Source organism: Salvia miltiorrhiza, chromosome 6 (assembly GCF_028751815.1).
Source record: "Salvia miltiorrhiza cultivar Shanhuang (shh) chromosome 6, IMPLAD_Smil_shh, whole genome shotgun sequence".
NCBI classification, from domain to species: Eukaryota; Viridiplantae; Streptophyta; class Magnoliopsida; order Lamiales; family Lamiaceae; genus Salvia; species Salvia miltiorrhiza.
The window spans coordinates 35,972,307-35,986,757 of record NC_080392.1 but is presented as its reverse complement, the minus strand read 5'-3'; the positions used below and the strand labels follow the sequence as shown (position 1 = coordinate 35,986,757).

The window sequence follows — 14,451 nt, the reverse complement described above, 5'->3', positions numbered from 1 at the left end:
AATGGGCCGAGCCTATTGGGCCGAAAATGGTATCCAAAATCGATAGTGCAAATTTTCAAATTCTGATATTTTATGTTGGTATTATCAATTCATTTAAGGGTAATTTTATTCACAACCCCCATTTTACTCTCTATAGCCTCTCATATAAAATAATAATAAAAATTATTATAAAATTACTATTTTACCCTATTCTTCATAGCCCTAAATTAAATTTCAATCAAAACCCTACTTTTGTATAACCCCCAACCATCAATCACACGCAACTCTTCTTGTTCTTTTCATGGAAAAATTAAATTCTAAATTTTACCATCTTCTTGCCTTACGTTGTGTCATTCCTTCCCAGAGTTACGTTCATAAACGGTAGAATGCGCCGTTGATGCTCCAAGTTCTGCATATCTGTCTTGAGAGTGAGGGATAAATGGGTTTCTTATTTTAATTTGAAGAAGAAGAGGACGAGGCACCTCATAACATTGCCGACCAGAGTTTTGATTCAATCCAATTGACTCTTTTTTTTTTGTCAGTATATTCCGCTCTTCCTCTAAAAAAACGAGGAGAAAGGATGAGTTGCAGTAGTAGTGGAGCAGGGACTGTTCAGTGCAGTGCATTTGGGGGATTTGAAGATGTTTGAACTTTGAAGTCATGTTGAAATGGATTCATCTCTCATTTATCATCCTACTGTTTACAATTGTAACTCTCCTCTACATATCGCTGCCGCCAATGGCCAGATCGAGGTCGGAATCTTGAAAATGTCTTACTTTATTTTACTCAATTTTAGTTTTAGTTGTTTTGTTTTTCCTCCCTTTTTGGGTTCTTGGTGTCTGTTTTGTGAATTTGGGATTTTTGATTTTTGGGTTTCATATTCTCCCATTGCTTTGAGAAATCATAATTTTGTTGGTTTCTGCGCACTGTTTATGATCTATAATGTGTTTATATTGCTAGACGTGTTTTCCAGGGAGTTTTAGCTATGAAAATAATCTAAAAAAGTTGGGGCTATATAAAAGTAGTGATTTAATATAATTTAATCATTAGCTGTGAATAATAGGATAAAATTGTAATTTTATAATTATTTATTATTATTATTTTATATTGGGGGCTATAATGAGTAAAATGGGGGCTGTGAATATAATTACTCTTCATTTAATCTATAATCAAATTTGATTCAACGTTAATCTATATATTATATAAAAGAGCAGTATAACGACTACTTATTCCCACTAAAAATTTTCTCTTCTCATTTTTTTTTGATTTTTTTTATAAAAATCGTCAGCTTTGATTAATAAAAAGATATTTAGCATGGATGTTAAATTAAAGATAACGAAAAGATCTTTAATTTGATATAAAAATTATAAAAAATAAATTTAAAACGAATAAGCTATTTTTTTTTTGGAAAAAAAGGGAGCTTACATTAATTCAAATCGCGATGAGCAATATCTGCAAGTCCTGGCGGAAAACCGGATCTCCAGACCTTTACATCAAGATCACACACAACTAAATTAGCCAGAAAATGGGTCGCTCTATTAGCTTCCATATGAACATGATAAAAATCAAGCACAATCTTCTCCTTAGCATGAATAAAGGCATCATAAAGATCGTCGCAAAGAGAGCCCATCCCCCTCGTCTTCTCATTCAAAACATGCACCGCTAAGAGAGAATCAGTAAAAACCTCAAGAGGACAAAAGTCTTGTTCCATGCAAAATCCAACGCCCAGCAAAATCGAATGTAATTCACCCATTAGAGTAGTCTCCGTTCTTCCAATATGTCTCGCAACCACAGCGAGCACAATTCCTTTATAATCCCGAACTAGAAAACCAGCTTCAACCAAATTCACATTCGCGTGAATAGAGACATCCACGTCAAGCCGGAAAATACCTCGACGCGGTGGGATCCAGCATTTGTCACCCTCATTTGGCAAGATCGACAGCTGCGCATTCACACGCTATCGAGCTTCCTGGAACAAATTCAAAAAATTCTCGCCCCCATTGATAAGCTCCATGGAACCTGTTGCCTTATTGCCATGTTTCACATCACATTGATGCTTCCAACTCCAGCATAAGAAAATAACGAACAGCTCGAGGTCCAGAACACCAAAAGCATTCGTGAAATCCCTGCATAGAATCTCGCTGTCGATATGCTCCCGACCTTTCAGCCACGCCCACCACTTAGTCATCTTCCACTCATCTCGCACCGAATCACAAAAAATAATGCAGTGAGTCGTCGATCCCCAATCCCGATTGCACCAAGAACATATGCCATTAATGGGGATATGATGTTTCTTCAGATTTATAGCAGTAGGCAACATATTCTTCAAAAATCTCCATGCAAAAACCCTAACCTTAGGTGGGATAACAAGTTTCCAGATACATCTCCACCAATCCTCAGCAGCCTCCGAAGTCGTGTGATCCTTCGACGTGAAACAGTCTTTCTCGAGAAGGTACCTAGATTTAACGGTGTATCTCCCCTTTTCATCGTGAATCCAATATCTATCATCTTTCCCCCTTCTCGAAACATCCATGGATATTATACTCTGCACCTCATGTGGAAGGAAATTCTTCTTCAACCCTTCCTCCTTCCAATGTTTGTCTTGGTCTATAAAATTAGCAACCAAAATATTCTCGTCCTTCTCCAAACCACCAACAGCCACCTCATTACCCCCATTCGGAATCCATGCATCTTTATAAGCGTACACCTTTCGCCCATTGCCAATCCTCCACTGCACACCACGTCTTAATAATTCTGCCCCCCCTCCCTCACATAATCATCGCCAAGAATAAGAGGCAGCGGGTGGGCACATAGCTTCCGACACATCACCAAATTTATAATACTAACCCTTAAGCACCCTGGCTACAAGCGAATTACAAAACTTGATCAAACGCCACATCTGTTTAGCTAAAAGAGCCTTATTGAAAGCGACCAAATCACGAAAACTCATACCGCCTTTTAATTTCATGGAGAAAAGAGCATGCCACCTTGTCAAGTACATATTTGGCCCCTTATCGAACAAACCCCACCAGAAATTGGCACTAGCCTTTTCCATAACTTTACAAACTGCAATCGGTACCTTGAAATAGTTCATAGTATAAGTAGGAACCGCCTGGATGATGGACTTAAGAAGCACTTCTCTTCCACCCATGGAGAAATGTTTATTCTTCCAAGATCCTAGCTTTTTGCACACCTTTTCTCTGAGGTAGTCGAATTGAATCATCTTCTTCTTCATCACAATAGTTGGGAGTCCTAAGTAAATAGAATGTCCTTAGGTCTAGCAGATACCCAAAGTATTCACCACCGCTTCTCTATCTTCCTCATATGTACACGGACTAAAAGAAACAGCAAATTTTTCATTATTAATCTGTTGACCCGAGGCAGCAGAATAAAGATCTAGAGCCCTCTGAATAGTAGCCACCCCATTAGCTGTAGCTCTAAAGAATAATAAGCTGTCGTCTGCGAAGAAAAGATGACTGATCGCCGGGCTAGCCTTGGCAACACGAAACCCGTAAAAAACTTTCATTTCCGCATACTCATGAAGAATCGAAGACAAACTTTGCGCACAAATATAAAATAAGAAAGGCGATAATGGACATCCTTGACGAATACCCCTCGTAGGAATCAGAGAACCAAACACCTTTCCATTAACCACAAAGGCAAACTCCACTAAAGAAATACAATCCATCACCACCCTCATCAACCTACTCGGAAAACCGAGCACCTACATCATAGCCTCGATAAAACCCCATTCAACTCTATCGTGAGCTTTCCTCATGTTAAGTTTGGCTACCGCGAAACCCTTTTTTCCACTTTTTTGATTCTTTAACCAATGCATGCATTCATAGCCCACTAGGATAATAAGTTATTAATTATCAATTAAAGTTACATATTTTTTTTCTCTCTCTCATCTTTTATCTCTCCTTTCTCTTTTCTAATTTCTTTTAATTATACGATTCTTTCTCCATTCATTTTTCATATTTTCTATTTATTTTTTTATTATAACAATTTAATGCAACTAAAAAGATGAAAATTATATTTATTCATTTTAGAACTCTTTAAATTAAACATAATTTTAAGTGAATTTTATATTAATATAAATTTATATATATATATATATATATATATATATATATATATTAAAATAGATTTTCAAATACGATTTAGATTTGTTAAATTTTCAGTATGTTTTTATATGAATTTTTATATTTATTTATATTAAAATATTTGTCATTATTATTCTTAATTGAATTTAATATTAGATTGACAATTACTTATCAATGAAGCAAAAAAATGATTGATTAGAAAATTATTAATTGGAGAATCATTATCGATTCTCTTTAAAATATAAAATAAAAGTAAATTGAAGAGTTTAATTTTGTAGTAGCATGTCTATTCAAATTTACTTAAATCATATACTCCCACATTTTATTTTTTTTTAAATGAATGACACATTGAACCCTTTATTTTTTCTGCTAACCCAATTGATAAAAAATATTTTTCGGTAAAATACACAAATAAAAATGTTGATGCATATAAAAATAATTGTTGTCATGTTTATTCAAATTACATGGCATGTATGCACTTACGACTCACTGATGAAACCCTTTTTCAGATTTATATTGACATTTATTTATATTTAAATTATATATATTCAATATGCATATTTATTTATTTAAAATATCGTTCAATTTAGATATTGATCGTGCATCGCACGAGTGGGCGTGTGCTAATACATTAAAAAAACTGATTTATAGTACCATTAAAAGTGTAGTATTGATAGTTTATAATCGGATGAGACTCAATGTTCCACAATTCTACGTGTATTATTGAATTTTATTACTATTATATTTGTTATTTCAATATTTTTTATGAAAATAAACTTTATTACTATAATATCATGAATTATACTTCATTTTTGTTCACAAAAAATTATGTACTCTAACTTTGAACACGCTAACTATGAGTAAAAAGTGAAATAAAGAGTAATTATATACCCTAATAGAATAAAATGAACTCTAATTAATAATTATAAAATTAAATTAAAGCATATAAAACTAAAATTTTAAAATTATATGTAGGTACAAAGTTTGAAAGTGAAACACTAAATGGGATACTAAGAGGGTGTTTGGCAAAGCTTATTTTAAAGAGCTTATAAGCTCTTGGAGCTTATAAGATGTACTCCCTCCGTCCATGAAAAAGAGTCCTGATTCCCCTGTTTTTTTTCCATGAAAAAGAGTCATGTTTCACTTTTTTAACAAATTTACCCTTATTTTGCATCACAATTCACTTTTATTGCTATTATTGGGCCCACCACAAATCTAATTTAAACTCCCTTAATTAAAAAGTCATACCTAATTAAACACTCTTAATTAACCTCTGAAAATGTGTCAAATTAAAACCAACCCCCCCCCCCCAATATTAATTTTACCCCTGAACGAAAATTAAATCACCCCCCCCCAATATTTTATTCTGCCACTTATGTTAAAAACTCATTCACCTTCAAACCCTAAGTTCATCAGCGCCACATCATTTCCCTCCCTGAAAACCCTAAGTCTTTTCTCGCCGATTTCTCCTTCGGCCTCACTCGATTTGTTGTTTCCTCGCCGATTTCCCCTTCGGCCTTCGATTTCTCATCGCCCCACCCCTGATTGATGGATCAAGAACAGATTCTCACTGCTCTCTGTTCAGCCGGTGATTCTACCGAAGAATCACCGGATCTGTTACCATCTCTGATGGATCTCGGTAACACCGGTGATTCTACCGAAGAATCACCCGATTTGTTGTTCCCCTCTTTGGTTTTCGGTGATACGGCGCCAATGACGGAGTCTTCTTCGACGTTTTCAAACGTTTTGACGGCGACCCACTTTGAAGCTTTGTCCTTTTCGTCTTGGGCTTTGGAGCCGGACACTGTGGTACTGAGATGGCCGCCCCTCCTGATGGCCTGAGGCAGTGACCATTGATGGTCTGAGTAGGCTGCGAAAGAGAACGTGGCGGTGGCAGCAGGATTTTAGAGAGAAAGGCGCGACATCGGTGGCGATTCAAGGTGAGGAGCCACGTGCACAGCGCGGCGCCTCGCTGCTTCTCTTCACTGGCGAGCAGCGCCACCGCCTCTGTTAGCGACGCAGCAATCAGCAGCCGTTGGAGGACCTGCTGCCGCCGCCGTCGCCCTTCATCCTTCGCTCTCTCTATTTCTCACTCCAGATCCAGAAATCCCCCCTATCGTTCTCAGGTAACAACGACAATCCCTCGCTGTTTGTGAAATTCTGGCAACCATGGCCGCCCCCCAGCCTCAACTCCCTCTCACCGTCCGTACAGACGACAACTGCAAGCTTAGATTTTTTCCAAAATGTTCATTTACTGATTTGGTTCTAAATTTGAGTGGGAAAATTGATTTTTCATTTGAAATGTAGCTATAGCAAATCTGAATGTACGCTTATTTCTTGTTCATTTACTGATTTTGTTCATTTAGTTCAAACTTGGTGAAGTCGAGTCTCTAATTAAGGATTCGATTTGTTCCCGGTCTTGCTTATTTCTTCGGATTTCTTGTGCTCATTTCTTTGGATTATTTTGTGTGTAAAAGTGATGGTGCTTTCAGTATAAATGTTAAGGGTGTTAGTTGAGTTCAATCTAATTAAGGATTGGATCTCTTCCCAGGAAGAGTGTTAAGGGGTGTTAGACTGAATTCACATTTCAGTCGAGAATAATTTTAAAATTTAAATTAGGATTAAGTAATTAAAATTGTTATTAACACTACCCCTATAAATTTACTTCTCTCACTCTACTTACACCTACTTTAACAATTTTCTTAAAACTCGTGACGAGTCCTAAATTGGACTCTTTTTCATGGACGGATGGAGTAATTTTTAAGAGCTTATAAGTTGTCAAAGTGTTTGGATAATTGAGCTTATAAGCTAGAGAGAGAACTTTTTTGTTAGAGAGAGAGAATTTTTTGTTAGAAAGAGGAAATCGAAGAAAAATGAACTTAAATGATATATAATGAAAATAATAAATTATAGTTGAAAAATATTTGTAAAATGATTGCTGCATATGAGATTATAAAAAAATAAGTTGGGGTAGAGGAACTTATTTTTTGGGGAGCTTATAAGCTCTTGGAGCTTATTTTTGGAGCTTATTAGCTGTTTGAGAACTTATTTTGCCAAACACTTTGGAGGAGCTTATAAGCTCCTAAACAACTTATAAGCTGTTTTGAGGAGCTTATAAGCTCAGTCAAACACCCTCTAAGTGTGGTACAACAAATCTCAAATGGTTTACAATCCACCTTTGCCAATTCATTGGTTAATTTTTTATTTTATTTTTTATCAATACTTTAAATTTTGATTTTTTTTTTAGGGTGCTTTAAATTTTGATAGACTTTGCATATAAAACGCAGCAACACTTAGAAATTTGCCCATCTAAAAAAAGTAATCTTTACTCCTCCAATTTGTCAAGTATCGAAGAATGTTTTTCAATGGTTCAGCCAAATTCAAGAATCACTTTCATAATTTTTTTTACTTGAACCATAAAGTGGCTACATGATTTTTTTTTTTGTTTTGTAAATTCGAATGATATTTATTCTCAAAAAACATTCTTAAAGCAACAAGTCAATTATCATAATTGTCCCCAAACTCCCCACAGCCTTATGAGTTATAGTAGTGTATGATTATATTCTCTTTGCAGCATACTTTAAGAATATTCCAAAATCATTTCTTTTTACTTGTAAACCATCACTAATTTTTTGGTTGAGAATCCTTAATTTGCACCTAATATTCAACATAGCCCAACTAATTATTCCAGCAAAATCCAACGCAACATAAACTATTGCAAATCAATCACCAAACTTGTGATATCCCACCAACATTTCCACTCCACTAAATCCAGCTATCTTTAATAGTCTCAAATGAAATGATACCAATCTTTACTAATCACACTCATATGCTCCAATATAATTGTCTATGTATTATCCTCGTTTTAATATTTATTTTTACAAATCACATCCATCGACTAGGATATTATTGCCTATATTATTCTCGTGAGACATAATAAAGAAGACAAATCATTTGTGATATACACAATATATCTAAATCCTAAGGCATTATAATAGTACTCATTTGATTACTTCAAATTAAATTGATCCAAAATTACCAAAAATCAAAGGTCAAGATTTATGTCGTAACACTAAATCTTATCTAATCAATACAACTGCATATCTTGAAAAAGACTACAAAACCATAATCTCTCTAACATCACATTATATTTCATTACAAACCAACACACCTAAGAAATTACTTCAATTTGCATAAAAGATTACACAAAAGCACATGTAACAGAAAAAAAGACAGCCTTAGATGCTCCAACATACATAGCTTTCTACTTCTCATGTGATATCCTATAAGATCACATGACCACACATGCCGACGGATTTTCATCGCTAAAAGCCGTCGTGTAGCGAACCTCGGTCGAGCTAGCCCGTGCAAGCTGCGAGGTGTGAGGGTCCATCGCATTCCGAACATAGCCGGCAGGAGCCTTCTTGTCATACACACCGGCCGCATAAGGGTGCTCAACCACATCGTACGGGACATAAGGCCAGAACTCGGCCTTCTTTCCCGTACGATGGGCCACACGCGCCACGACCTTCTCCGGGTCGACGTAGCCGACCACGGTCAGCTTGTTCTGCTTAGGGTTTATGTCCACGGAGCTCACCCCTTTCATACCTTCGACCGATCTTCGCACCTTCCTCTCGCAACCTTCGCAGTCGATCTTGATCTTGATCTCGACTGTCTAAACATCAACAGAAAATCCAATAAAATCTCTAAAACTGCCGTAAATAATGTCGGGTAATCTCGAGGCCAATCGGGCTGAGCCCATTATTATTATTCCTTTTAACAACTACAGTAACAGCTTTTTCTAATGTAAAAATGATCTTTTCTAATTCTCTATACATATCTTCAATAACCTAGAACACTCTTCGATGCACCAATTTTCTACTTGCTTAAGCTCAATTCAAGAAATAATTAAATTAAAGTGATTAAATATAACAAATTAGTAAAATTGAAATACAAAAATAATTACAGCTAGCAACTCAAAATATCTTTTAAAGGAATTCAATAACTATTAATGGCTACAAGACAGAAGAAGGTATCACATAACCTGCGGTGGGTGACATGTCAGAAGCAAGGTCTGAAAGAGACAGCATTTTTTTGTCGATGATGTATCCGTTATTTGGGGTTACATAGATATATATAATGCGACATAACTAATACATACACAAATACACCAAAGTAGTTTAACTAAGAAACTATATTCATTTAATTTATGGATTTGATCAAATATAATCAATGAATTTAATTTCAACTCATGGGACCAAGTGTAACTTAGTGTTGAGCTAGTATTGGTTGTTGTATTAATTTTTTTTTCAACATGTTAAAGTCGGTTGACTCAATTATTTCAAGACAAATCCAACCTCGACAAATGCATTCCCATCAATAAATCAACATAAAAAAAATAAAAATAAAAATGCCACAAAACACAGCAACTAATTCCAAGAAAAACCCCAGCACCTTCTTTATTCTACCCCAGATCCATCCTAGATCTCTCCTTCTGAAATAACTTATTAAATATTATAATTCATAAACTAACATCTCACCACAACATAATCACTCAGGCAACAATTACGCTACCCAAAACAAAAAAAATAAATAAATCAAAAACCAGTTCAATTTAAGCACAGGCAAAATTAATGATTTATATAAAAATAAATAAAATAAAACAGAGACACACACATGACACATACCTGCAGCTGCTTGCGTCTCTTGAGCTTGGAGTGGCCGCTGGAGCAATCAAACATATTGGAGAGATGATCCAAAGCCCCCATTTTTTTGTTTCCTTTTTTCGCTCAAAATTAAGATCTGGTGGCCTTAAATATTGAAATTTGTGTCGGCGTCGTACGATTAGAGCAAGGTGCGGCGAAAGAGTGTGTGAAATGCAGCGATCCCTTTTGCTTCGTGGAGACGTTTTGAGAGAAGAGGAGTGAGTGAAGTGTGTAGCTGGAAATTTTGATTTGGTAGAAAGCGTGGGGCACTCTCCCTTTATATAGACAAGAACATCAATTAAAGTGCTGGGGATGGCCGCCACGTGGCCGTTTCCCGTTGGCTAATGTTCCGCCCATTTGATATGTACGCACCGCACCGACCCGTTCCATATCTTTGACGCTTCCTTCCAAAACACAAACATGGGGCAACTGTGTAGACTTCGCGCCTCTTCCAGTTGGCCCCACTTCATAGGGTTCAAATTCTTTTTTCTTTTTATAATATAAGGTAAATTGTATGAAAATACTAGACTTTATACCAAAATCTGGTTTTTTGACAATCTTTTTAATTGTAGCAAAAATTTTAACGACATTTCAATTGATAGCAATGTTCATCAAAAGTAATTTTCCGACTAAATTAAATTTGAGTTGGCAGCCGGACCACCAACGTGGAAGCCGGAATGCCAAATCCTCTCCCACGTCACCTTCCCCCTCCCACTCCCACGTCACTCTTCTCTCTTCCCCCTCTCCCGTCGGCTCTACCCCTTCACTCCATCATCTGCCGCCATTATCGCTGGCCGCCACCACGACCTCTAGTAAAGGATGACACACAGGGACGGAGCTAGGAATTAAGTTCGGGGGGGCCGAACTTGTACGTGGGTTCCCCCGATAATTTTTTTTGGGCATTCTGTATATTTAATGTATTTTTTTATTAAAATATGAGCATAATACTAATAATAACGAACAATATTTTCATAGATTATATAGTTTCAATATATCACAAAACTTTTTTTGAAAATTCCGTATATTTATGACATTTTTTATTAAAAGGCAAGCATAATAATAATAATAATAATAACAAACAACATGTTCATAGATTATATATTTTCTATATATTACAAATTAGTTTCAATACATTATAATTTTTTTTAGCATTTCATACATATTAGGCATTTTTTATTAAAGGGCAAGTATAATAGTAATAATAACAAACAATATTTCATAGATTATATAGTTTTAAATAACAAAATTATCCTTAAATTAAGTATATATGAGAGAATATAATAACCAAATACTCTTTTATAAAACAAAATTATTTTATAATAGGTATAAACATATATCTATCTATATATAAATTTTTTTAAAAACTCAAAATTTGGGAGGGGGCTCTAGCCCCCCTGGCTCCGTCCCTGATAACACAGCCTATTCCTCCGCCGCCACGACCAACGCAACCTTCCAATGAAGCAGAAGCTACGGCCTCTTCGAAAATCAGTTACTGCCAAAATTCATATGCTTGCGCAAAACCCTCGAAACCCCCAAAATTCTCACCAGATCTTCCTTCCTCTTCCTCTTCAAATTCCTCACCGGTCCCCGACTTCTCCGCCATCCCGTACGACGAATTAGTCAGAATTGCAGCGACGTTCACGCTGTCGGATCTGAGGGCGGCGTCACTCTTTTGCTGAGCGGGAGGGGTATCCAGGCGGTTGTGGCGGTGGATCTGGGCGGATCTTCCATCCGACGCCGAGCCCATCGCCCCCTACTTTCAACCGTGGGTTTTCAATTTCGATTTTGTTTCTTTGCAATTTCCGGCGCCGAGCCCATCGCCCCCTCATCTTCCCCAGCAACAGCGGCTTCATCATCTATGACCGCGCCTTCGGCCCCTTCTTCAGCTGATGTCAGCTATTGCGATTCCGCTGGTGGATTAGCTTAGGGCAGAAAGGAGTGAAGAAAGAGGGTGACGTGATAGGTGGAGAGGGAGAGGGAGGGAGAGGGGGGCAGGGGAGGGGAAGGGCGTGCTAGGTGAGTGTTAGGATTATTTAATTTAATTTATTTAATTTTTGCCACGTTAGTTAAAGCCTAGTAAACCCTAATTTAATTTAGCCGGAAAATTACGACGGACGAATATTGCTATCAATTGAAACGTCGTTAAAATTTTTGCTACAATTAAAAAGATTGTCAAAAAACCAAATTTTGGTATAAAGTCAGGTATTTTAATGCAATTTACCCTATAATATATGGAGTACAAAATTATAAAAAATAAAAAAGAATATTACCCTCGGTCCTACTAATAAACACGATTCATTTTTGTTATCATAAATATTTTTAAAAATAAGATTATAATATAAAAGTTTTTCAATCTATATTTAATAGTATTATGTAAGATTATTAATTAGCAGAAACCAAAAATCGTTGGAACAGTTCAAAAAAAAAAAAAAAAAAAACCAAAACCCTACTCTCATCAAATATGGCTTCTTGCTTTTGGACATTGATTAAATAATAAAAGTGATAGATAATGAAGTCCACAATTTCGTTGTGAGAGTGATTTTCTTTTTTAGAATGAATCGTTGTTAATGGGATGGGATAGACGAAAAAAAAAAAGAAAATAAACCATTATTAATGAGACAAAGGGAATAAAATGCAAAGATTAATCACACCGTCGAATGAGTATTTTGAAATGGAGTAATTTCGCTCGACATCACGAGCTTTCACCCATTAATTTTGTAAAAATTATGTTTCCAAATAATTATTAGAAATTGCAATTCTTTTAATTTTCATATAATTATCGATTATCGTTAAATTAGTATCGCTGTAATTAATTGAAGTGGCAAATTAATTATATCGCGACAAATTGAAGCGGTGTAGACGTCCAATTATACCGTCTAGTACCATCGTTTATTTGAGTCATGTAGACTCACAAGTCCACCTCATCAATTATTAACCGTGGAAAGAATCGTAACAATTTAAATTTTATTTATTTATAGTCAAACATTTTAGTTCATGTACATAATCAGTTGCGATGAAAATTGAAATTTTATTTATTTAGAGTCAAATATTTGGGTTCATATACATAATCAGAATTCGGTGAAAATTCATATATTTAATTATAAATACATTTTTACTTGACTAGTTCACACACATTTATTTCTAGCGTGTTAACTCATTAATAAGTAGTCAATAAAATATGATTTATATGTAGAGATGTCAATCGGGCCAGTCTACCGGGTTTCCGGCCAGTCCTATCGAATTTCGGGTTAATTGGGTGCGGGCTAATTGGGGGATTTTGTCGAGTTATAAATTTTCAACTCTAATCCTAAACGTTCGGGTTTCGGGCTAGCCCATCGGGCTAGTCGACTTAAATGCGTAAAATAAAATAATCATTTGTATTTTGTTATTTTTAATGATCTAATGTATAATGTATAAAATATACGTAGAAATCAAATATATAAATTATATAACAAGCATGAAATGCAAAAATATAAGATATTGAAAAAAACATCAAGATTGCATAACATATAAAATAAGTTGGTAACAATAAAATGTTCAACTTTGTTAACGAAAAAATAATAAAATATCCAACAATAGTTTGAATTCATAGAAGCAAAGCATCTAAAAAATACAGAAAAGTGAAATAATGAGAATTTATAATATTTTGTCATTTTTTTAATTTTTATATCTAAATATTTAATATTAAATAGTCAGGTTTCGGGCTAGCCCATCGGGTTAGTCGGGTCGGCCCTATCGGGTGTCGGGCTATTCGGTTACGGGCTAATCGAGTTGTAACTTTTATCGGATTGAAAATATTCAACCCTAACCCTCTCGGGTGACGGGTTAATCGGGTCAGCCCACGGGTTTCGGGCTAGATTGACGTCCCTAGTTATATGTATACTTTGTAATTTTGCATGTATTTATTTTATACATAAGTATTAAAAAAAAAAAAGACCAAATTCCAGAAATAAGAATTCTTTATTTTTTTCGCCGCGTTGATTTCGGTTTTGATTTTATTCATTTACTTTTCTTTTCATTTTTTTGAATTATTATTCATTTACTTTTCGAATTGGAAGATGCTTGAAGCCCATAATGCATGAGTTATGATTTTGGCCCATCACCTTTTAATGTTAAAGATATGTCGGCCACACCACCTTTTATTTCTACCTTAATTTTTATGGATATGAATCTACATTTTTTGGTACGTCGGTAATTAGTATCATAAGATTTGACTACTTTGTTAATTAGATCATATTAAATGTGGAATTTTCATTGAGTTTAAGTTTTGGATCGTCATTGCTTAAAAAACTAATAATGAATTAAATGAGCAAGTTTAATTGTGGTATTTCTTTTTAGATAAGATACATATTATAAAGAGTAAAATTTTGGAATAGCCAAAATGGATCATAAAACACAAATTATGGCCACTCATTAAAAAAACATAAATTTTGGCCATTTTTTTAGCTTTGGGACGTTTTTGCCCTTAATTGGGCGGACTGGGTAGGGTCAGGAGCGCGGGTTGCGTGCCGGGTTAGGCACTTATGGCACTATTAGTGCCATAAGTGCCAACGAAATTTTTTTTTTACTCCCCCTGCCCTGTCTACCCCCCAGACCCCCGACCCCACCCACCCCCAAGCCAAAAACAAAATTTTTTTTACTCCCCCTAGATAAAAATAAAT

At 35.4% G+C, this 14,451-nt stretch overlaps 1 protein-coding gene across 1 annotated transcript; it reads right to left on the bottom strand.

Moving 5' to 3' along the window:
• Positions 1-8,214: 8,214 nt before the first annotated feature.
• On the bottom strand, positions 8,215-10,207 carry LOC130989305 (heavy metal-associated isoprenylated plant protein 26-like). Its single transcript, XM_057913264.1, has 2 exons — positions 9,773-10,207; positions 8,215-8,760 (listed from the first exon to the last, which is right to left on the bottom strand). The coding sequence occupies exons 1-2, from the start codon at positions 9,851-9,853 to the stop codon at positions 8,377-8,379; spliced, it is 465 nt and encodes a 154-aa protein (XP_057769247.1). The 5' UTR covers positions 9,854-10,207; the 3' UTR covers positions 8,215-8,376.
• Between the last annotated feature and the right edge of the window lie 4,244 nt (positions 10,208-14,451).